Source organism: Achroia grisella, unplaced genomic scaffold (assembly GCF_030625045.1).
Source record: "Achroia grisella isolate CSIRO2021 unplaced genomic scaffold, CSIRO_AGI_Agris_v1 utg1295, whole genome shotgun sequence".
Classification (NCBI taxonomy): Eukaryota; Metazoa; Arthropoda; class Insecta; order Lepidoptera; family Pyralidae; genus Achroia; species Achroia grisella.
The window spans coordinates 1,012,155-1,035,257 of NW_026712613.1; the positions used below are offsets into that span (position 1 = coordinate 1,012,155).

At 34.9% G+C, this 23,103-nt stretch overlaps 1 protein-coding gene across 1 annotated transcript; it reads left to right on the top strand.

Moving 5' to 3' along the window:
* The first annotated feature begins 93 nt into the window (after positions 1-93).
* On the top strand, positions 94-21,273 carry LOC131855035 (myotubularin-related protein 10-B). The gene is made up of 13 exons (XM_059206247.1): positions 94-414; positions 3,393-3,447; positions 9,735-9,865; positions 13,173-13,331; positions 14,827-15,282; positions 15,605-15,772; positions 16,723-16,852; positions 17,433-17,568; positions 17,821-18,070; positions 19,033-19,153; positions 19,798-19,985; positions 20,166-20,324; positions 21,062-21,273. The coding sequence occupies exons 1-13, from the start codon at positions 361-363 to the stop codon at positions 21,122-21,124; spliced, it is 2,070 nt and encodes a 689-aa protein (XP_059062230.1). The 5' UTR covers positions 94-360; the 3' UTR covers positions 21,125-21,273.
* The last annotated feature ends 1,830 nt before the right edge of the window (positions 21,274-23,103 follow it).

Below are 23,103 nucleotides of genomic sequence, written 5' to 3' on the forward strand. Positions count from 1 at the left end.
TGCCCATTGCATACTATAGACTTCTTTCATGGATTTTATTAAAATTTATGTTTATCTTATTGAAAATATAATTAGTTTGTCCTATTTTTGCTATTAATTATGTTTTATTTAACGATCACTATAAAATAAATGGGAACATCCATATGGAATGATCTGACAGACACTTGGAAAGTTTTGTGACTGGTGTGGTGTTATCAAATTTGTGTGATATAAACACGAATCATGCGGATTCTTTTTAATTTAATTAAAAAATTACTGCCGCTTTAATGAATTTAGAATATTAATAATACGTATTAGTAAAAGTTATTTTTATAAATAGATTAAAGTGGGTCAGTGCGTATTGAAAGTTTTTTGATAACAATGAATGAGAAAAAGGCGCAAACCAACTTCACGAGTTACATCAATACGGCCGTGGTATGTTAACAGTTTCAATTTCTAGTAAGAAATGTATGTCTAAACGTAACTAACGGTATCTGCTGTTATGTATTACATTGGTAAAAAGTATCATAAGTGTTTTTAATCTAAAATATAATGTCTAGGCATACCAAATCTTATACAAATCAGTCCAGTAGTTTTTGCAAATATCCTTTCATGTATTTCCACAAACTTTCCTTTTAATAGTCATTAATATTATAAGAAATAGATTAAGGATCATGTTGGTAAATATAGAGTTAGACGAGAATAGGGATTATAATGGGCACAGGGGAGGAGGTTGTTGTAATGTGAACTAGTATACTAGGAGCTTGTCAAATCAGCCTCCACATAGTCCCCTGGAAAACATTGCAGTTAATTCCTGATGATTCCTTGCCTGACTTCATACTTGTCCTACTGTTCTCCCCTGGTGCCTTGCCAGTGTATGTACTTATATATGCCATTAACACAGTTGGGTTTACCATTTTGTCATCATCAGGAGATTAGTAAAAAAAAATGTAATATGAGACAGTCTCCATACTGGAGATGCAGTTCTCTCCTGTCAACAGAGTCCCACAACAAATCTGATAAAGGCTTGGTGAATGGATTGCAAGATATAGATTTGAAAAAAAAATCATCATCCATATCCATATAATAATATTATATTATAAAATATATATATAATCAGTGTCAGTTGAACAGTCTATATTTTTTTGCCAAAAAATAAAATATTGTATTTAGCGTTTTGGGCTATTATCATGTGTTAAGACCTGTAGTACTGGAACCTACATAGATCTATTCACCCTTTTTTAGAGCTCGCTACCTAGACCCGTCAGGGACAAGAATTCAAGGAAATTCTTAGGAGCAATGGTTTTTATCAGGGCAGATGGTATATCTTATGAGACCTAAAATAGCAAACTTCAACAACCTGGCATAAGCTGGGACGCTGGATTCTTAATGGAGAACCTCTCAAGGGATTTTATATAGTCAACAAATCTGTTTATAGTATAGAAGAATGATTCCATGATATAAAAATAAAAAAAAAGAGACTAAATCCCCATATATTGTATAATATAGCATTTTTTGTTATATATACTCATCTCATAACTGCAACAATGTTTTTCTACAAACTAATGAAGTTCTTCAAAACTTCCACTTATATACTAGATTCTAGATAGTAAGTAATTCTAAAATTTGAATCTACTATGTTGCTTATATTATATCAAAATTGGTATGATTAGAGTCTGAATCTCTCTAGATCTAGAATATGAATATACAAAATAGAACATGTACCTATATGAAATCTAATTCTATTGAAATAACTGCTTCCACCCAAAAATATTGTGAATGTTTTGATTAGCACAAAAATTTTATTTTAATATTTGGCATTAAAAATACATACAGCCCTAAATTTTCACACCCTTACTATCAACTCCTATTTTTATAACAATATTGGTAAGTAAAATAAAATAAAAAATTATTTAATAATGTTGGACATATTAATCTTGGATATACCAGGAACAAAAAAAATATTCATGTAGAATATTTTAGCTGCTTATGAACATCAATTTTTTTTCCTACTCTCCAGTATTATAATTTGTTCCTACAGTACTTGTATTGGTACTTATATGTTGTAGAATAATGAGACAACAACAACAATGAACTATATGCAATAATTTAAATGTAACAAGTTAAGTAATGAATGAAATTGTTGTTTATTAATAGGTATAACATGAGTGATGATGGGATGACACATAAACAACTTGTTAATTTGCCAAACTAACAACATTAGGTCATCTCTATTAAGGAAACTGTTTTCCTCACCGCATCCACCACAGGAACCTAAATAATTACATAATGACTACTTATTACTTTGTCTGCCTCTGTGGTCTAGCAGTTTTGCACACCACCTTATTTCTAATGGTCACAGGTTCTACTCATACATTGTATTCTACATAAACATTTGTATTGTAGAAAACAATACAAACAATCATGGGTATGATTGTTTGTATTGTTTTCTATGTAACTATAATATGTATTTATGAAAAAAAAATGTCCATATCAGTATCAGTTATCTGATACCCATAACACAAGCTGTAGCTCCATTAGATGGGCGGATTGCTTGAGTGCCACCATCTTCCATCACCATAATTATGTTTATTGTGATGATGGTTAGACCACCACACTGGATATTTGTGGTCTTATACTTACTTGTGAAAGAATAATCTAACATTTTTTCAAATAAATCAATCGGGCTACTATGACGTAGGCATCCCCTAAGAAATGATTTTGATAAATTCCACCTCTAAGGGGATAAATTAACACGAGCGAAGCCGCGGACAAAAGCTAGTACTTAACTAAAAACATAAATCATCATTCCATCATCATACAAAATTTGCTAACAAATATTTGAAAACATTCCAAAATTTGCTAAAAGCAGTTAACATTAAATAAGGAAGGAAAGACGAAATGTTTATATGCAAGAAATTCAAAATATACATTAATATCATAAGCAATATTTTCCTTACGTAACGGCCAAACAACTTTACGTGTTTTATGTCTGAATTGTTCAGCAGTGATGGTACATGCCTCCTAACTTCCGATGGTCGTGCGTTCGATTCCTCGCACAGTACAAACATTTGTATTCATGAGTATGATTTTTTGTTTCGATTTGGGTGTTTTCTATGTATTAAAAAAAAGGATCTGTGTATTTATATCAGTAGTCTTTTACCCGTAACACGAGCTTTGCTTAGCTTGGGACTAGATGACGCTGTGTCAATTGTCCCGAGGAAAAAGGACTGTTAGTAATGTGGACTGATAACTCCTTTGCTAGCAATATACCATGTCAGGTTCACCTCCACGCGGTTCCCCCTGGAAACCGTCGTGATAAATCCTTCTATTCTATTATTCTACAGATTATATTTTTGGGCATTAAAATTAAATAATTGTACTAAAATTTATATATTGCTCTTTATTTCCAGAACAACGGGGAAAAGAATGGATCTAAACAAGAAGTGAAGCCAAAGTTATTAAATGGTAAGCTTTATTACATCTACATTATTTACTTGCTTAAAGCAGTCGATTTGCTAGCAACTTATACTAAGCTAACTGCTTAAAATGGTGTTTTTTCATTCATTCATAATTTAAGAGCTACGCTCTTGTCGGTGGAGCTCTTGCCACTTTCCGCGATCTTCCATCATGCTCTTTAATTCTTGATACGACACGACTCCCATTTTGTCCTCAATTTGTTTGATGTAGCTATGCCTTGGTCTTCTATTTTCCCCTCAATAATAATTTTCATGAAATCATCGTGCCGTATCAAGTGTCCTAACATTTTTCCTCGTCTATTTTCTATGGTGTTTTTTATATATAACAAAAAAAATGTAAAGAAATATATAAGTAGTAAATAGTTACTGAAAATTCGAGTTAGCTTAGTATAAATTGGTGTCGAAATGTACATATCCTTGCGGCTTAGTATAATACCCTTTCCGACTATGTTGTTATTAAGGATTACCCAAAAATTACTGGTAAAGCCTTGATTAAATTAACTGCGACCATATGAGAAGCAACAGCTTCCTAATAAAAGGAAAACCATCAAAGTAACTATACATTCGCCTATAAAAAAGTACTAAATAAAATTAGGATATTCTTCTTTTGGAAGTCGGTTAATCAGCCATATGTGTATAAGCAATCATTTGAATAGGATTGGGTTCTGCGCTTAGATTGTTAATTTAGATCGTTTGATGGATTCATTATCTAATCTAAGATATCGAAGTAATTTTTATAAATAAAATGTTTCTATAGATATAATGTTATTGATTTATATCTAAGAAAATCGTGATTTACAGAGAAAAAAGTCTGACAAAAATTTCAATATTTTATTTTTACCAGTTCTTCTCAATTGTTCCTATGGTCCGAACTGGACGGTACTGAAATAATTTTATAGAATAAACTTGACTTGACAGCGACTAAAATATCATACATGAATAAATTATTTTTAAATTTCTTTTTAATGTCTTCTCAGAGTGTGCAAGGCCAATTTTACAATATGTAGTTTAAAGATGGAAGATTCGATATACTCATAACTACACAAGGAAATGGTGTATATACATACTATGAATATAAACTATCTTACAGTATAGAGTCGACCAATAATGCAAAATAAACAATAATATATTCATTACGTATGCTTAACTGTATCCCCATTTATGGTAGCCTAGTACTTCGTTGTGGTAATCGCAGTATTTTTGAACCTTGTATTTGGATTTTTTATGGAAAATGGAGTGATAATCTCGTGTGATAAGAGTGTATAAGTTTCATAGCTATAATTCATTCGTATATAAATCCTTTTCCTTCATCATTATATGTTAGTTACTATTTACTTTAGTCCTGTTTGCTTATTACATACACCATGTGCGATATTTAAAATAAATTCTTCCTATGGTTTTCCTTGAAAAGATTGCTTTTAGCAATAAACCTAATTGTAACTGTACTCGTAATCTCTAATATTTTGTTTAAGTCAATACTTTACTGTATTTACGAATAAAGTTCAAAATTATATACTAACTAACTGAGCATGAGCTAAGCTCACACTTCAAGCCACAATACAGCTTACACAGGTGACTTACAAAAATACAGACGACTTTTGTGTCACCCATACATTATGATAGACATTATGGGGAGTTTTTTTATGGATGATAATGGAATGGTGTACCTGCCTGCGCTAACGGTTTACGCTGGCGGGGCACCAGTGGAGGATGATATGATGAACATGGGGCCAGGTCAGTTAGTCCATCGTGACATATTCACCAAGAATTTATCATGATGGTTTCCAGAGAGAACCGCGTGGAGGTCAACCTGACATGGTACATTGCTAGCAATGTACCATCTGTTGCCACATTACTAACAAACCTTCCCGCCATATTATGGGGAGTTAAGGAGGGGTAGGATGATAAGCTGAACTAAAAAAAGGTACACATCAAGGGGTTTGACTTTTTTCGAACTGTTCTAACGCTGTTGGCCGCTGCTGGCCTTTTACATCTTCATCAAACGATAAGGGACGGTGCAGATGACACTCCAAATCCGCGGAAGGACTTATGGAGCGGCTGAAGACCAATTTTGACGGATACGACATTAGTCTGAGAGCACCGCTAGAGGTTCGAACCTTGGCTCAGGCCGTCGTAATTTCTATTGCTTTTTGAATTTGACGGGGCATCGATCGGAGTGGACAGGAATTTCATGTAAAATTATCATGGAATTTATGGACACTATCCACCATAGTAGGTGAGGTTTTAGATTTTTCGTCACATTAAAATTTTAGAATTACAACACGAAATTTTGCTATTAAAGTGTGACCAACAGTGACATGAGACAGAGTATAAATTACTAAAATTTATGTTATCTAGTTTATAAACGGCCCCTTTGTAAAAAAATCAACAATTTCTTCACAAATAAACATTTGTTTTGCCCTTCAAACGGGCTCTTTAATACCAAGTTCAGGCGATAAGCAGATAACCTACTTTGTATTATGTTGTAAGGTTACTTATAATCATTAACAATGAATACTTTCATACCAATCTGTTGACAGTCTTTTTTTTATGGCTTTATTCTTATTTTAAATACAAAAAGTGTACCGAAACCTTCATTAATCTTGTCGGTCCGTTTGTTCAATTAATTGTGGGCCTAAATAAAAACATGTAAAAAATATTTTTTCTACATTATTATTTTGCGGAAGTCCAATTCATTGCGGATTTCTAATAATTTTAGTAAATTTTATTTTATAATTCATTATTATTATCATTACATAATATAAAACAAAGTCGCTGTCTCTGTTTGTCCGTCCCGATGTATGCTTAAATCTTTAAAACTACGCAACGGATTCTTAAGCGGTTTTTTTTAAATAGAGTGATTCAAGAGGAAGGTTTATATGTATAATATATGTACACCCGGGCGAGTAGCTAGTATGATATATAATAACAATTTAATGGCATACCAAAATTATTTTGTTGATTTATATTATTTTGTTTCATTGCATTAAGTTTAGTTTTGTTGAGTCGTAGTCTAGTCGCCGTACAGTCAACACTAGTCTTCCAAGCTATATCAAATTCAAATTCAAAATATCTTTATTCATGTAGGTCTATTACAGACTCTTATGATATGTCACACATCTTATGATATGGCACATTGATGAAGAAAAAATATAATCCATCACATTCAAAATAAGTATTGTTGCTAAATAACAGTTTGTATGTAACGTGCAGCTGTGATCGGAACGAAAGTAAATTATATTTACTGCTATATATGTATATCTCTCTCTCTCTCTTATGATATGTCAAATCTACCATCAGGTCGGAATGACGGTAGATTTGACATATCATTAGAGTCTGTAATTGATGGAGATATTCAGTGGATTACATATATAGCAGCACGTTACATACAAACTGTTATTTAGCAACAATACTTATTTTAAATGTGATGGATTATATTTTTTCTTCATCAATGTGCCTAATAGTAATAGACCTACATGAATATAGATATTCGATTTCAATTCATTGCCTGATGATGCCTCGTTCAGAGGCGAAATACGTGTCGCAATATGGGCGTAGATCCAATAACGGTCGGAGTTTGATCACCAATAGATAAGGCCGTAACGCTTCCAGTAGCGGTGGTCAGGTTTCCGCACTGAATATTTCTAGTATCACACATGGTAATGGTCGCGGAATTAAACAAAATAATATAAAAATACATTAAATAATAAAATATTGTTCTATTTTGCCATCAAATTGTTCTTTAATATCGAATAATTAAAATAAAATTTACTTTAATTATTTGTTCGTAATACTCGATAATGATGATGATCCTGAATGGACTTCACTGGACTGAACCTTAATGAAAACTAGCACAGGGTGTAATGGCTATATTATCTATACACATATAAATAAAATTGGAGTCTGGTTGTAAAATTGAAATAACTGTTTTTTACTACATGCATATGAATATAAATACGGTACATACACCAAAATAACATTTTTTACAATTTTTGTCTCTCTGTTTGTTCCGGCTAATCTCTGAAATGGCTGGGCCGATTTTGACAAGACTTTTTTTAGCAGGTAGCTGATGTACTAAGGCGTAACCTAGGCTACTTTTATTTTAGAAAAAAAAAAGTTTAATTCTACGCGGACGAAGTCGCGGGAACAGCTAGTCAAACTTATAATTATTCGGAATCTTTATTTAATTTGGATTTTTATTAATTGTGCGAGTCCGATTCACACTTGACGGGTTTCTGTTCTTAATAAGAGCATCCGATTGAGAAAAAGCAAGCGTTCTTCCAGGAAAACTATAAGAGGTATGCATTACGCATTAGTTTAATGTTGTAGATAGTAGTATAGGTATTTCCAACATAAATAATTCCAGTCGATGTAAACAATGTTATAAAGTTGAGGTCGTACAGGGAATCCCTGGAACTACAGAACTGATTCAATATTGTTTTACCGATTGAAAGCCACGTTATTTGTGAGTGTCTTAGGCTATATAATATCACGCTACGATCAATAGGAGCGGAGCTGCAATTAATTTTTTTTTTCGAAAAAGGGGAAAATGTGACGACTTTGGTCGGCTAACGACAAATACATACAACTGAAATAGTTACAAGACAAGTGCACATTTTATAACCACATTCGATCGAAATTGTTCCAATATTGAAATATCTTATATATTATATAAAATTCTTGTATTACAATTTTGGCTACCATACTCCTCCGAAACGGATGACCCATTTTTATGAAATTATAATATTCAGTAGGCCTGAGAATCGGCTACTATCTATTTTTCATAACCATAAGTGCTAAGGGTTGTCCACCTAATGTTTTTTTAACATTTTATTTTTTATAATGTGGCATTAAAAATACTAAAAATTTCCACCCTTCTATCGCCAACGCCTATTTTTTTAATAGCAATATTAGTACTGAAATTTATTTGGCAAAACAACGGGTGTCGGGTCAGCTAGTATGCATATCAATTTTATAACCACATTCTCTCGAAAGCCGAAATATTGAGAATATTGTATACAAAAACACATGGTACGCGTGCGTCATGTAATACGTACATGTAACAATCGGTGGGAGAGCCCCCACATCAACAGAGTAACTGGTATTTTGGGAATGCAAAATGACTAATTATATATACTACTAGCTGTACCCGCCACTTAGTTATTTTTCTAAAATTAAAGTAGCCTAAGTTACTCCTTATTATATTAGCTACCTGCCAATAAAAGTCCCGTCAAAATCGGTCCAGCCATTTCAGAGATTAGCCGGAACAAACAGACAGACAGACAAAAATTATAAAAAATGTTATTTTGGTATATGTACCGTATATATATTCATATGCATGTAGTAAAAAACTGTTATTTCAATATTACAAACAGACACTCCAATTTTATTTATATGTATAATGTATAAATTATACTACATATACTATATATTCTGTTACAAAAACCGTCATAACATGAAAATGTTAGGATGGTTTTTATAACAGAACTTACGGCTTGACTAGATATAATGATTATTCTAAAGTTGTTATATTATTGTGTTTTTATATTTGAGCCTAAATAAACTAGTGTTGGTTGGTAGTTTGTATTCACACGTTTCGACTTGTAAAATGTAAACTGTGTTGCTCTTTTAAACAATCCTTGTATTGTTTAAAAGAGCAACACACAAGTTTCTCGCTTATTCTTCTTGTGATGAGACAGCTTTCCGAATAAGCGGTAGATTTAAAAAAAATGTTGACTATTCAAAAGTGCTTAAATTAAGTTTATAAGATAATTTCTGCTTGTGAATGTGTTGTCAGCGCTAATTTCCTCTATGGGTCACATGGGTCGATTGTGAATGCAGCAAATTATAAAACTCCATTGTTCGAGTTTGAAGTTTCTCCAGCCTTGAGTATGCGCCGGAGCAGAAACTGTTTCAACTTTTTATGAATATCTCAATGCGTGGAGATCAGATCTTGCACAATGAGCAACCGCGGCCGTGAAATTTATACTAATACTACCTACCCGCCCCGGTTTCGCACGGGTGTACATGTAAATAAAATTGGAGTGTCTGTTTGTAATATTGAAAGAACAGTTTTTTACTACTTGCATATCAATATAAATACGGTACCTACATATTCCAAAATGTCATTTTTTACCATTACCATCTGTCTATCTGTCTTGACGAAGTCGCGGGAACAGCTAGTAGACCTATGTAAATAAAGATATTTTGATAAAAGATCTACATGATTTTATTTCATTTGATTACAGTCGTAAAGGTGTGTTATTATTGTTGCAGGTGAACTAGTTGTGAACGCGGCTCATAGTGTGCTGATGCTGACACCGCTCAGCTGCATTCAGCGGAGTGGTTCCCTCTTCATCACCAATTACAAACTGTCTTTCGTGCCATACGAGCCCATGCAATACGATGTAAGTACTATGTTTTTACGGATGATAATGGAATCATGCAGACATATTACGCCGACTCCAAATAAATGGGATAAGGTAGAAGCAGATGATGATAATGGAATGGTGCTGCCTGCGCTAATGGTTTAGCTGCTGGGGCACGAGGTCAGGTCAGTTGTCCCGTAGTGGCAAATTCGCTAGGAATTTATTATAATGATTTCCAGGAACAACCTGACATAGTACTTTGCTAGCAATGGGGTCATTTGTCCACATCTAACAATCCCCTTAGTTTAAAGTTCTATTTTTTTTGTAAATAATAATGAAATGGTGCGCGCCTGCGCAAACGGTTTACGCTGGCGACGCACCAGTGGAGGATGATAAGATGAACATGAGGTCAGGTCAGTTAGCCCATAGTGGCAGATTTTCCAGGAATTTATCACGATGATTTCCAGGGGGATTTGCGACAACCTGGGTCAACCTGACATTGAACGTTGCTAGGAATGTTGTTATTTGTCCACTTTACTAACAATCCCCTTCCTTCAAAGTACTAATAAAAATAACAGAATCGAGTCAACAAAATTTTCTAACTGTGCAATTTCAGAGGTGCTACCTCCCGTGTACCCCTAGAGTGTAATGCGAAGTACCTGCCAAGAGTTTCTCGAGAGACTATGGCATGGGTTTTTCAAGAAACCTGGCAGGATCTATAGTATTGTATTCATGAGTGTGATTGTTTGTATTTGACTGGGTGCTTTCTACATACATGAAATCAAAATCAAATATCATTTTTTCATGTAGGACATTTTAGCCGCTTCTGAATGTCAAGTTTTTTTTATCTAAAAAATTATAATTTGTCGAGGGTTATTATTATAGTGTTTAGATGTATCCTAGAACCTCATAAATAGTTTTAAGCAGTTTTCCAGATAGTTTTTAAAATGATAGGGACTTGTGGTAAAGTGATGTAATATTCACATGCTTTGGAAGTAAGGAAAATAACAAACAAATGATGTATTACAACTATTCAATGCTAGAAATATCGTTTCTTGAGTCACAGTTAAACTTAAAAGCACCGGTAAAGTATAATAACTAATATAAACAGATATGTGATTGTATTATAATTTATTTATGTATATTTGTACTCAAATGCCTCCATAGGCTACGCTACGGTAGCCATTTACCATCAGATGTGCTGTATGCTTGTTTGCCACCATCGTAGTACAAAAAAAGCCTCGCTTGTAGATCTAATCTTGTAATGAGTACTGCTTTCTTTTCTTCCAAGCTAAACCTAGCCAGAAGTTGTATTATCGTCGTTTTAAGCCTAAATAATTAAAAATGCCATCAAAGGTCCCTATTCTAGTAATGAGTACTATTTCCTTTTCTTCCAAACTAGAGCTAGCTAGAAGCTGTATTACTGACATTTTTAAAGCTGGAACGATGAAACTTTTTCTTTGTATTTTTATAATAAGCCTAAATAATTAAAAATGCCATCAAAGGTCCCTATTCCAGTAACGAGTACTGCTTCCTTTTCTTCCAAGCTAGACCTAGCTAGAAGCTGTATTATCGACATTTTTAAAGCTGGAACGATGAAACTACATTCTTTCACTTTTTATAATAAGCCTAAATAATTAAAAATGTCGTCAATGGTCCCTATTCCAGTAATGAGTACTGTTTCCTTTTCTTCCAAGCTAGAGCTAACCAGAAGCTGTATTGTTCTCATTTTTCAAGCTGGAATGATGAAATTTTTTTCATTCGTTGTTTATAATTAGCCTAAATAATTAAAAATGCCATTAAAGGTACCAGTAATAAGTAATAAGTACTGCTTCCTTTTCTTCCAAGCTGGAGCTAGAAGCTGTATTATCGTTGTTTTGAAGCTGGAACAATGAAATATTTTTCTTTCTTTTTTTTAAATTATATAATGTCATTAAAGATCCTTATTTCAAGCGGACGAAGTCGCGGGCATAGTTAGTAGATAATAACAATGTATTGAGCACCCGTACAAACCCGGGGCCGGCCAGTAGTTTTTAATATAATGCCACACCGTTCAAGTCATATATAAGCTACATTTTCCACTAAATTCATGGGAGCGGATGATAAGCTTGTTTGACATCCAAGTTATATAGAAAAAGATAACAGTTTCTAGCGAACGGTTCGATATATTCCCCAATTTTATTTATTTATACAGATTTTGATGTTTTTTTCTAGTAATTGGTTATTTATTCAGTCAATTTTCTTTTGAATAGGCGGTTTAGCACGCCGGCTTTTTATCGATGGTTGTGGGTTCGATATTGTGAGGAAGCACGGTAGAAACATTTTGTATTCATGAGTATGATTGTTTGTATCGGTCTTAGTGATTTTAATGTATACTATGTGTATAATAAATGTATGTGTGTATTTATAACAGTTTTCTAGTACCCATAACACCAGTAGTTTTTCAGTAATCTATACATCTAACATATATATAAAATAGGAAATGTCTGTTTGTAATATGGAAATAACCGTTTTTACTACATGCATATGAATATAAATACAGTACATACACCAAAATAACATTTTTTTTTAATTTTTGTCTGTCTATCTATTTTATCCGGCTAATCTCTGAAATGGCTGGACCGATTTTGACGGGACGTTTTTTGGCATAAATATAGTTAAATTCCACGCGGACGAAGTCGCGTGTACAGCTAGTCCTTATCAATGCTATTAAAGTAGGTTTTACCGTGGTTTGTAGCGTATAAGTAATAATAATCATATCTCAGGACAATTCACACAGCGCCATCTAGTTCCAAACAATGCAGAGCTTGCGTTATGGGTACTAGACAACTGATTTTAAATACTTAAATACATTTTTTGTAAATTTTCTACATATTGTACAATACAAATGTTTGTACCGAGCGAGGAATTCAAACCGCTAGTCCACCGAGGTCGTCTGTATAATGGATTATGTATAATTACAAAACAATTTTCTTATTTAAATATTAATTGCTTATTACACTAACAGTTTCAGGAAAATGTGAGTGAGGCGTAGACAGTGTTCGGTATTTATAGTTTTACCACTTTAGTTTAAAATATTATATTTATATATATTATATATTTTTATATATGTACCCGCGGTTTCACTCGCGTTAAATTTCGATATAAAATATAGCCTATTATTTATTCTGATGCATAAGCTATATTACTGTAAAGTTTCATCAAAATCTATTCATTATTATTAATAACAAGAAACAAGAATAATATTATTAGAAAAAGAATAGAAAAGAATATTCATATTATCATTATTTTTGTACATTTTGTAATGATGATCAGGATGATCATATGTCATAATGACATGTTCCAGGAATGCGGGCAACGGAACTACTTGTTGGGTCCGTACGACGTGCCTCTGACCGGGATCGGAGCCCTATGGATGACCGAGGGAGACCTAGTGCGCCGCCGCCGTCTCCTACCCTACGGAGATATGCCACAGAAAGTTAAGGGGCTGCAGGTTATATGCAAGGTAAGAGTGAATGTGGTTATCTTTTGTAGTTTAATTATGGTTTTAATTATTTATTTTACTTTCGTCTTATCTTACATTTTTTATCTGCACTTCTTTGATCCACATACCACTTCCTGTGTCTTAGAGATACGGCCTTCTTTGCTACCAATGTTTCTAATAACAAAAATCACGGGTTCTTACTGCGTTTTATTTTTATTGAGTTCCCGATATTTCGGCATTTCACGAGTGACGTTTCACGAGAAGTGAAGAGCGGCGGGTAGATGGTATATAATAATAATAATATACATTTATTTAGCAAAAAAATCAACATTAGCATACATACATTAAATTAATTTTGCAGTATGTATACATGAATGAACACATACACACACCGCCACTCCTATGCAGTAAAACAATAATTAAACCCGATATAACTAACAAGTATTTGCTAAACAGGACTCCGCTCAGTATATATAATCTTTTTTATGGGCAGACATGTGCGTCTACCTTCACACGCCTTCTATATTGCAATAGTAATTGAAACTCAGTAAATTGAGTATTAAAGATTATTGAAATATTCATAAAAATACGTGGTAAGATCCCGTGATTTTTAGTAATTGTACGTATAAATAATGACTGTGTCAAATTTAAAAAGTATATAATATTCTAATATTTATTTCAATTATGTATTTTAAAGTGCAATACATATGTATATATAATAAATAACTTTAAAATACAAAATTAGTGCATCTTGAGCATTTTCTATAATATTTATATTTTTTTATTTATTAATATTTATATGTATACTTATCTCACAAAATTCTACACACAATCACAGTGGTTAATTTCAGTAAACATGACATTTTTCGCTACTGTAAAAATCCTATTCAAACAAGAAGTTATCAGATAGACGTCTCCTTATCAATCATTGAACGTAAACGTGAGATAGACACATAGAAAACCTGAATGCATTGTTTTTAATTTAGATATTTTTCATGTTACAAATCTTAGAAACATTCTAAATATAGTGTATCGGGTGTTTCTTTTATTGGATGACTAGCTGTTCCCGCGACTTCATCCGCATAGAATTTAACTTTATATTTCTAAAATAAAAGTAGCCTTAATTAATCCTTATTACATCAGCTAGCTGCCAATAAAACTCCCGTCAAAGTCGGTCTAGCCATTTCAGAGATTAGCCGGAACAAACAGACAGACAAAAATTATAAAAAATGTTATTTTGGTATATGTACCGTGTATATATTCACATGTATGTAGTAAAAAATTATTTCAATATTACAAACAGACACTCCAATATTATTTATATGTATGGATAAGGAATTTTTTGCATCAATCAACGTTTGGACTTGGTTGAGATTAATAAAAAAAATATTACACAGCCTACCATGATTAATACTGTTTGTCTTTTCTAGTATTTGTCTATAGTCTTACAAAAGTGATTCCGACCACGGGGCGACCAAAAGTCCTAATAATTTCCTCATAATTTACTCTTTTTCAGAACATGAAAGTATTTGTCTTCAGCTTCGCGGACTCCTTAATCGGCAACGGGCGGAAGGTCGCGCTCACGCTCTTACACCACGCGTTTCCCAAACGACACCATTTACTATTCGCGTATGAATACAAAGAGCCATACTACCGGACCCTGCCCACAGACTTGAACATGTTCGACAGAACGATAGACTGGAAGAAGGAACTGGAGCGGTCTGAGTGTCCCCACTGGAGGATAACGCTCATTAACGATGGTCACGATGCGTTCATGTTATCTGGACCGCCCACGTTGATAATACCAATGTCACTGCTGGACTGCAAGGTGTTGGAGTACGCGAGGCACTACAGAAATGGAAGGATTCCGATTTGGGTGTGGGGCAGGCCGGAGGGTGCAGCTTTGCTCCGGAGCGGGGAGCCGCTGCAAACTGAGCAAGCTTCGAAAATTGAGGGCGTCGTACTAGAACTGGTATGTTATATAGAATCTTATTAATATTATAAATGAGGTTTGTTAGTATGGATGGATGTTTGTTACTCTTTCATGCAAAAACTACTGAACGGATTTTGATGAAACTTTACAGTAATATAGCTTATACATCAGAATAACACATAGGCTAATTCAAAGAGATATTATGTAACTCCTTAATAGATTTATATAATATGAATCCTGGTATACTTAGTTTACTACATAAATAGTATATTAAAGAACACATTTAAAATTACAATAAGGCAGCTTTTTTTTATAAAGAATATGTTTTATACGACATTTCATTCTTTTTTTAATATTACAGGTTCGGAAGAGTCATCCATACCTGACGTCACTCAAAATTATAGACCTCTGCCGAAATTCTATATCTAATAGCCCGGGAACCAATATCCTACCGTCCATATCCACGCTGCAGTCATCATTCAAGAAACTGACTGACCTCTGCACGCCCACAACGATTAGGAACTTTTGGGTGAGAACTTGTTTTTTTTTTATGAAACTGACGGCCTTGGTGGTGTCGGACTAGTGGTTTAGCACACCGTCATTTTTCCGATGATCACTGGTTTACTTCTATGCTCAATACAAACATTTGTATTCATGAGTTGATGCTGTTGTTTCTATTGGTCTGGTAAACTATATTTAAGTATTAATATCAGTTGCCTAGTACCCATTGTTAATACTCATAGTATTAACATCGCGCATACTGCCATGACGCGCTAGTTATCCTACTGCATCTACGCACCGTGCAACATTTGTGCATCTGTGGCGCATTGCGTTTGCGCGGGAAAAAACTAACTGCATAATGTCTTCTTCTGCAGAATTACTAATTTACTGTTGTACTTCTGATCCCTAATTTTTATATACCGTTCTACACAATTATATATGTCGGAAAATTTCTTTTATTACATTAAACAACTTATCTGGCATATAAATACAGCCCCTAATCATACTGCTAACACCCATAATACTTGTTCTGCTTCTCTTATGTTGTAACTGGCTAATGAAGAAATGTTTTATTTTGTAATTTTGTATTTAAAATTTATAGTTCATTTTGTAGATTCTTGTTTGTCACTTTCATTCTTTTCTGTTATGTCAGTAGTCTATATTAATATATATTTTTCTCCGTTTACCTAGTCTTTTTTCTTATTACTACATGAATAAACTACAACAGCTTACGACTAGTTGGCCATACAGTCCGTACATATACTCATGAATACAATACATTGAAATGGTTGTATTTGTGTGGATATCGAATCCACTACCAATGCAAATAAAGTGGTCTTCTAATCCGCTAAATAACCGAGACTGTATTATCAAGTATTGCGTTCACCAGCCACGTCTACAGTTTATAATATCTGTGTCTACCCCATCTGGTATAATAGTATTGAAGGTATATTTTTTATTATAGTCTTCTGTTAACAGGAACAAGACTCAAAGTATTACTTGATCTTGGACTCGAGCCGCTGGTTGCGGTACGTGGCGTACTGCTTAGCGTTCGCGGACGACGCGGCCAAAAATCTAGCAAACAACGTCACTGTCGTCCTAATCGAAGGTACTAATCTCCTACCGACCCACTGTATTAGTGTCCTAACGAACCGCTGTCCTAATGACAACCGACCCACTGTACTACTGTCCTACCCACCCACTGTACTAATGTCCAGCCCACCCACTGTACTAATGTCCAGCCCACCCACAGTACTAATGTCCTGCCCACGCACTGGACTAATGTCCTACCCACCCACTGCACTAATGTCCTGCCCACGCACTGGACTAATGTCCTACCCACCCACTGTACTAATGTCCTACCGACTCACTGTAATAAAGTCCTACCAACTCATTGTACTAATGTCCTACCCACCCACTATACTAATGTTCTACCGACTCACTGTAGTAATGTCTTACCCACTCACTATAATAAAGTCCTACCGACTCATTGTACTTATGTCCTACCCACCCACTATACTAATGTCCTGCTCACCCACTGGACTAATGTCCTACTGACTCACTGTAGTAATGTCTTACCCACTCACTATAATAAAGTCCTACCGACTCACTGTACTAATTTCCTATGTATGTATAATGTATATATATTATGAGTATGGATTCTGGTGTATTAATTATCGTGTTTGCAGGTGAAGGTGTGGATTACTGCGCTGTGGTGTCCTCCCTGACTCAGCTGCTTGTGGACCCTCACTACCGCACCATATCTGGCTTCCAGTCGCTCATACAAAAAGAGTGGATCGCTCTTGGTCACCCCTTCTGTGATAGGTATTACCATACAATATATATCACTATTAGGAGCAATATATATATTAAGACCGTGGGTGGAGCTATGACAAAGTGTAACAAAGGGAGTAGGGCATCGATATAGTGTGACAAGGGGAGGAGGAGGTCGACATAGTGTGACGAGAGGTGTGGGTTTAAAATTTCATGACGTCACATAAAACTGACAAATATCTAAATATCAAAACAAAATAAATCTTATTCTTAGTGACCTCAAGTGTCATTTTCATTGTCCAGATTTGGTCTCCCGCCGCCGGTGTCGAATGAACTGCTGGAGTCGGGCATGGGCCCGGGGAAGGCTGAGGCGCAGACCGCGCCCGTGTTCCTGCTGTTCCTGGACTGCGTGTGGCAACTGGTACAGCAGTTTCCCTCCAGCTTCGAGTTCACCGAGACCTACCTCACCACGTTGTGGGACTGCGCGCACAATCACGCCTTCGACACCTTTCTCTACAACTGTCCCAGGGATAGGGCCCCTAACATTTTCAAGGTACATTGTCTAATTTCAGTAAAGATAAAGTACAAAGTAGACACCAGAGTCTCCGATTGGGGGTGACTGAACTTAGTTCAATTCACCCTACCAAGACACAAGCCTGCGCGTTCACCGCTAAGACAACACCTTATGCTGTGGCTCCGCAATTCCAGAACACGCCCATTACCATCTCTAAGAGTATTGAGATTCTCGGTATCAACATATCTAGCACAATTGAGTTCCGTAGTCACCTCGAAGAAAAGGTCAAAAAGCTTGGTGTGCTCAATAGAGCGAGGCGGTACTTCACTGCGGACCAGACGCTCCTCTTGTATAAGTCACAGGCCTAAAACGCCCAAACCGATACAAACAATCATATTCATGAATACAAATTTTGTGCCGTGCGAGGAATCGAACCCACGACCATCGGACGTAAAGCGGTGTGCTAGACCGTTAGATCACCGAGGTCGTCAAAAATTAAATGCTATTTATAGAATAGAATAGAAAATCATTATATATAACAATTTATTTATTCAATTTATTCGTTATAGTCATAACAATTTGTTTTTTATCTACCACTCGTTCGGAAAGCTGTCTCATCACAAGAAGAACGAACAAGAAACTTGTGTGTTGCTCTTTTAAATAATCCTTGTAAGTTTACATTTACAAGTCGAAACGTGTGAATACAAACTACCAACCAGCACAAATATTTTGGGTCAAATATAAATATGCAAAAAGATTAAATCAGTCGTAGTGATAAGAGTAGACCAATCCCTACAAGCAGCACTCGTTCATGAGTATGACGGATGAGCCAGCCATCACTGCGCTCGACCATATTTTAGGGAGCCTAATGACCCGGCCCACCACGCCGCCACATGTCTGGACATGTTAGTGAGCATACTCATTCCACTCGACCACGTCACAGCTACAAAAATTACTATATGTAGTCAGAATATTTTACGTACAATAATATTGTTTATCAGAATTACATACAACGACCATTGTGGGACTGGAGCGAGCAGTTTTCCGATCAGGACAAATCCTTGTTCTACAATCCCTTGTATGGACTATGTAACTACATGCCCGTACCCAAACAACGGATATGTAAGTATTAACTACTAACGGCACGACCCGGGTTCGCTCGGGTATTAAAAAAATCATAAAATATCAACTTTAACATACTTTCTTCGATGTTTATGTTCTCTATAAAACTGTAGATTTTATCTCTTTAAGTTTAAATAGAAATAGAAATAATGTTTATTCAAATAAACTCATTACTTTTGAATAGTCATATTCTGATTCTACCGCTCATTCAGAACGCAGATTCATCACAAGAAGAATGAACTTGTGAACAAACATCCATCCATCTCACAAAATTTCGCGTTTAAACAATAGTTTAAAAATATGTTCAAAAACGTTAGTTATTAATAAATAACTAACGTTTTTGAACATATTTTTAAAGTTGCATAATCTTAATAATATTATAACACGAAAGATTCTCAGTATGGATGTTTGTTACTCTTTCACGCAAAAACTACTGACCGGATTTTGATGAAACTTTACAGTATTTTAGCTTATGCATCAGAATAACACACAGGCTATATTTTTAATTGAAATTTATATATGGAAATATAACGCAGGCAAAACCGCGAGCACAGCTATTTGTATATAAAACAGTATATACACATTTGGGGACGCAACGTAAAGGAGTCCGTTAGTACATGTACTAAACGTTATATCCCGTGCAGCTATGTCCTCGATATCGGCCAAGCAGTCAGGCAAGGAGCGGCCACCGCTGCAGCGGCTGCATCCAGCAGTGTCGGTGGGCCGTGTGGAGCTGTGGGCGCAGTGCTACGAGCGCTGGCTGCAGCCGCTAGATAGTATGAACACGGGGCCCGTGCAGCACCACATGATGCACTACGGCCTCAGGGACCAGGTCAGTATTGCAACTCACACCTGGACTAAATAAGTAAATAAATAACTCCTGATGAATTGTATAGTACCAAGGTAAGCAGAGCTTGTGTTATGGGTACTAGACAATCGATTTAAATGCATAAATAATAACATAAAAAAGACTCAGATATAAAACTGGTAACAAGTACATTATCTCCTTCAGATAAAGCGCCTGAGCGACAGACTGTCGTCTCTATCGATCTTGAGCAACCGGCAATCCAACGGCACTGAAGTGGAACAGACGCGACCGCCAGTCTCGAGGTTCTTCCCGTTCAGCCAGTTCCAGAACGAGGCCGTCACCGGCACGCTCGACGCTATGCAAGTATGTAACGTAAAGAGAACTCTGGGTCTATGTATATAAATTTGCATTTCGGTCGTTATTCAAAACCAAGGTGCCTCTCAAAAGTAGAATGTCTAATATGTTCCCTGATTACACAGAACGATGTCACCCGATCTGAATCGAGGATTTGTATACGTTACGATTGTATGTACGTCGACGATATTTCTAGACTCAAAAATGACACAATTGTACATCAGATAAAGAATATTTCGAAATAAATATTCTATATAAATATCGTAAGAAATACTGTAAAGAAAATCGATTCCTTCTTTACCAATTCCTCTGCTAATTTATCCACACCGTAACCCAAGGAATACGCCCCTCCTCTCATATATACATACATATAAATAAAATTGGAGTGTCTGTTTGTAATATTGAAATAACCGTTTTTTACTACATGCATATGAATATAAATACGGTACATACACCATATAATTTTTTTTTTAATTTTGTCTGTTTGTTCCGGCTAATCTCTGAAATGGCTGGACCGATTTTGACGAGATTTTTTTGGCAGGTAGCTGATGTAATAAGGAGTAACTTGGCTAATTTTATTGTAGAAAAATAAAGTTAAATTCCTCGCGGACAAAGTCGCGTGTACAGCTAGTTATTAATATTTTAAAGGTAGGGAATGCTAAACCCTTTACATTATAATAGTAGTAACTTTTAATGTTCATAATGTTTTCAAACACATTACAATATTTAAAAAACTTTATTTACAGGTTAGTCTCATCGACGCCAGCCAACTACTCGACTCACAGTCGCTACTCAACGCGCCCGACTAACAACAGCACCTGCACGGAAAATGCAAAATTCCGACCCTACGTACATACATAATGTTAACTTATCATATGTAGTGGTGATTTCTCGATATAGTCAATTTCAACAATGGACGCTGTATATGTTGAAAATCCCAGAAATTCCACGTGTAAAGTAAGTAATGTATATTCTATTAATATATAATATGTTTATATGTTTGTATTAATTAATACGAGTTTCGTGTTCTAATATTTGGTGGAGTTTGGGAAGCAGATGCAATAATCGGCAAGGTGGTTTATTTTGAAGCTATATTGTACTTACGGGTCTCTTATTGCCAAAAATAATAGCTTGAAATAAGTTTAATAGCAAAATTTGTATTTCAAATTTCGAACAGCGGTGTCATGGCGTCAGTTTATGACGTCATTCCAATCACTGAACACAATTATAACAAGATATTTATAGTCGACATTATTGGTACGAAATGTCATATGTTGGGCATAATATGTATAATATTTCATGATGGATTGCTAACAACTTGTTTTTTTTTTTATTTTATTAAGCTTTCATTACAATTAAATTCAGATTTTATGTCCGTTAGTGCAATATTTTTAAACATTTTTTTATTATAAATCAACATTACTTTGTTACTTTACTGGTGACAATGATATTGGTGTATTTTAGTTGTTGGATAAATCCCTAGCGGTGCCCCGGTGCCCATAGACTCTAAGGGCACCGGGCACTCTCTAGAACTTAGATTAAAGTCGTATCCATCAGACAGGAGTTAGCCTTCAGCCGCTCCATAAGTCATTCCACGGTTTTAGAGTACCTTCTGCATTTGGCATCATTTTTGTACGACAATGCTATAAAGGCCAGCTACCGTCAACAGCATTAGAATGGTTCGAAGAAGTGATTTTACTTTGGAAGTAAACATTTAATATTTTTCTACTCTATTACTTATTTATACTCTAGTATCATTCGTTCAGTATCACAGGAATTCTATCTGGTTTCTCACTTGGCTGTACTCTTTAAGAGTAACTATGTAATTGTGTATATAAATATGTGGATAATAAATCACCATGCCCTTTATTTGCATTGTAAACCGTTAGCTATGATACACACTGAGATGTATATAACGAAAGTTAGTCAGATGCGGTTTTCTTAATACCGTTTCCACGACTCAGTGTTACCAGACTTACGTGTAAAATAAGAGGTGTATCAAATATATATTTGATACACCTCTAAATATATACTCTAGAACAAAGTAGGAATTTTTTATAAAAAAAATTAATATTTAACAACACCAATATGTAGTTATATATAAATCAAGGGTATTGATGCGCGAAACGAATTTTTAAACTATATTTTTATGTATGCAAATAGTATATTTTAATTGGTAAAGAAATTTCAATTGCCAATCGTAAATGATTGACAGTATTGACGCCTTATAATAATGAACGTGATTTTATTGTATAGAAAAGTATATTGTATTATTATTAATATAGTTTATTGGGATTTAACGCGAATTATGTTTACATATGAAATGACATACATGGAATGATAATATAATGTTGTCATATGAAACGTATGCAATAAAATCGTAAACAAGCCGTACCTGTACATTATATTAATAAAAAATTGTACACATTGTACTTATGATGGTCTTGGTGGTCAAACGGTTAAGCACACCGCTTTACTTCCGATGATCACGGGTTCGATTCCTCGCACGGTGCAACCATTTTGTATTCATGAGTACGATTGTCCAGGGTTATTTATTTATTTATAACTACGTTTCGAGTAGGTTGCACGAGTCCTGATCACGTGCAAACACCACTGCAGTCACTGAATAAATACCTTTATTAACTATACAATTATTCGTGTTAAGTCCCGAATAACTATATTAACCTTTCGAGTGTCTGTCATCTGTCGCAGCGATCGAAAACGAAGAGGCGATATGTGCGCGCCAGCTGTATTTTTTCAAATGATTTTCAATCCTACTTCGTTTTAA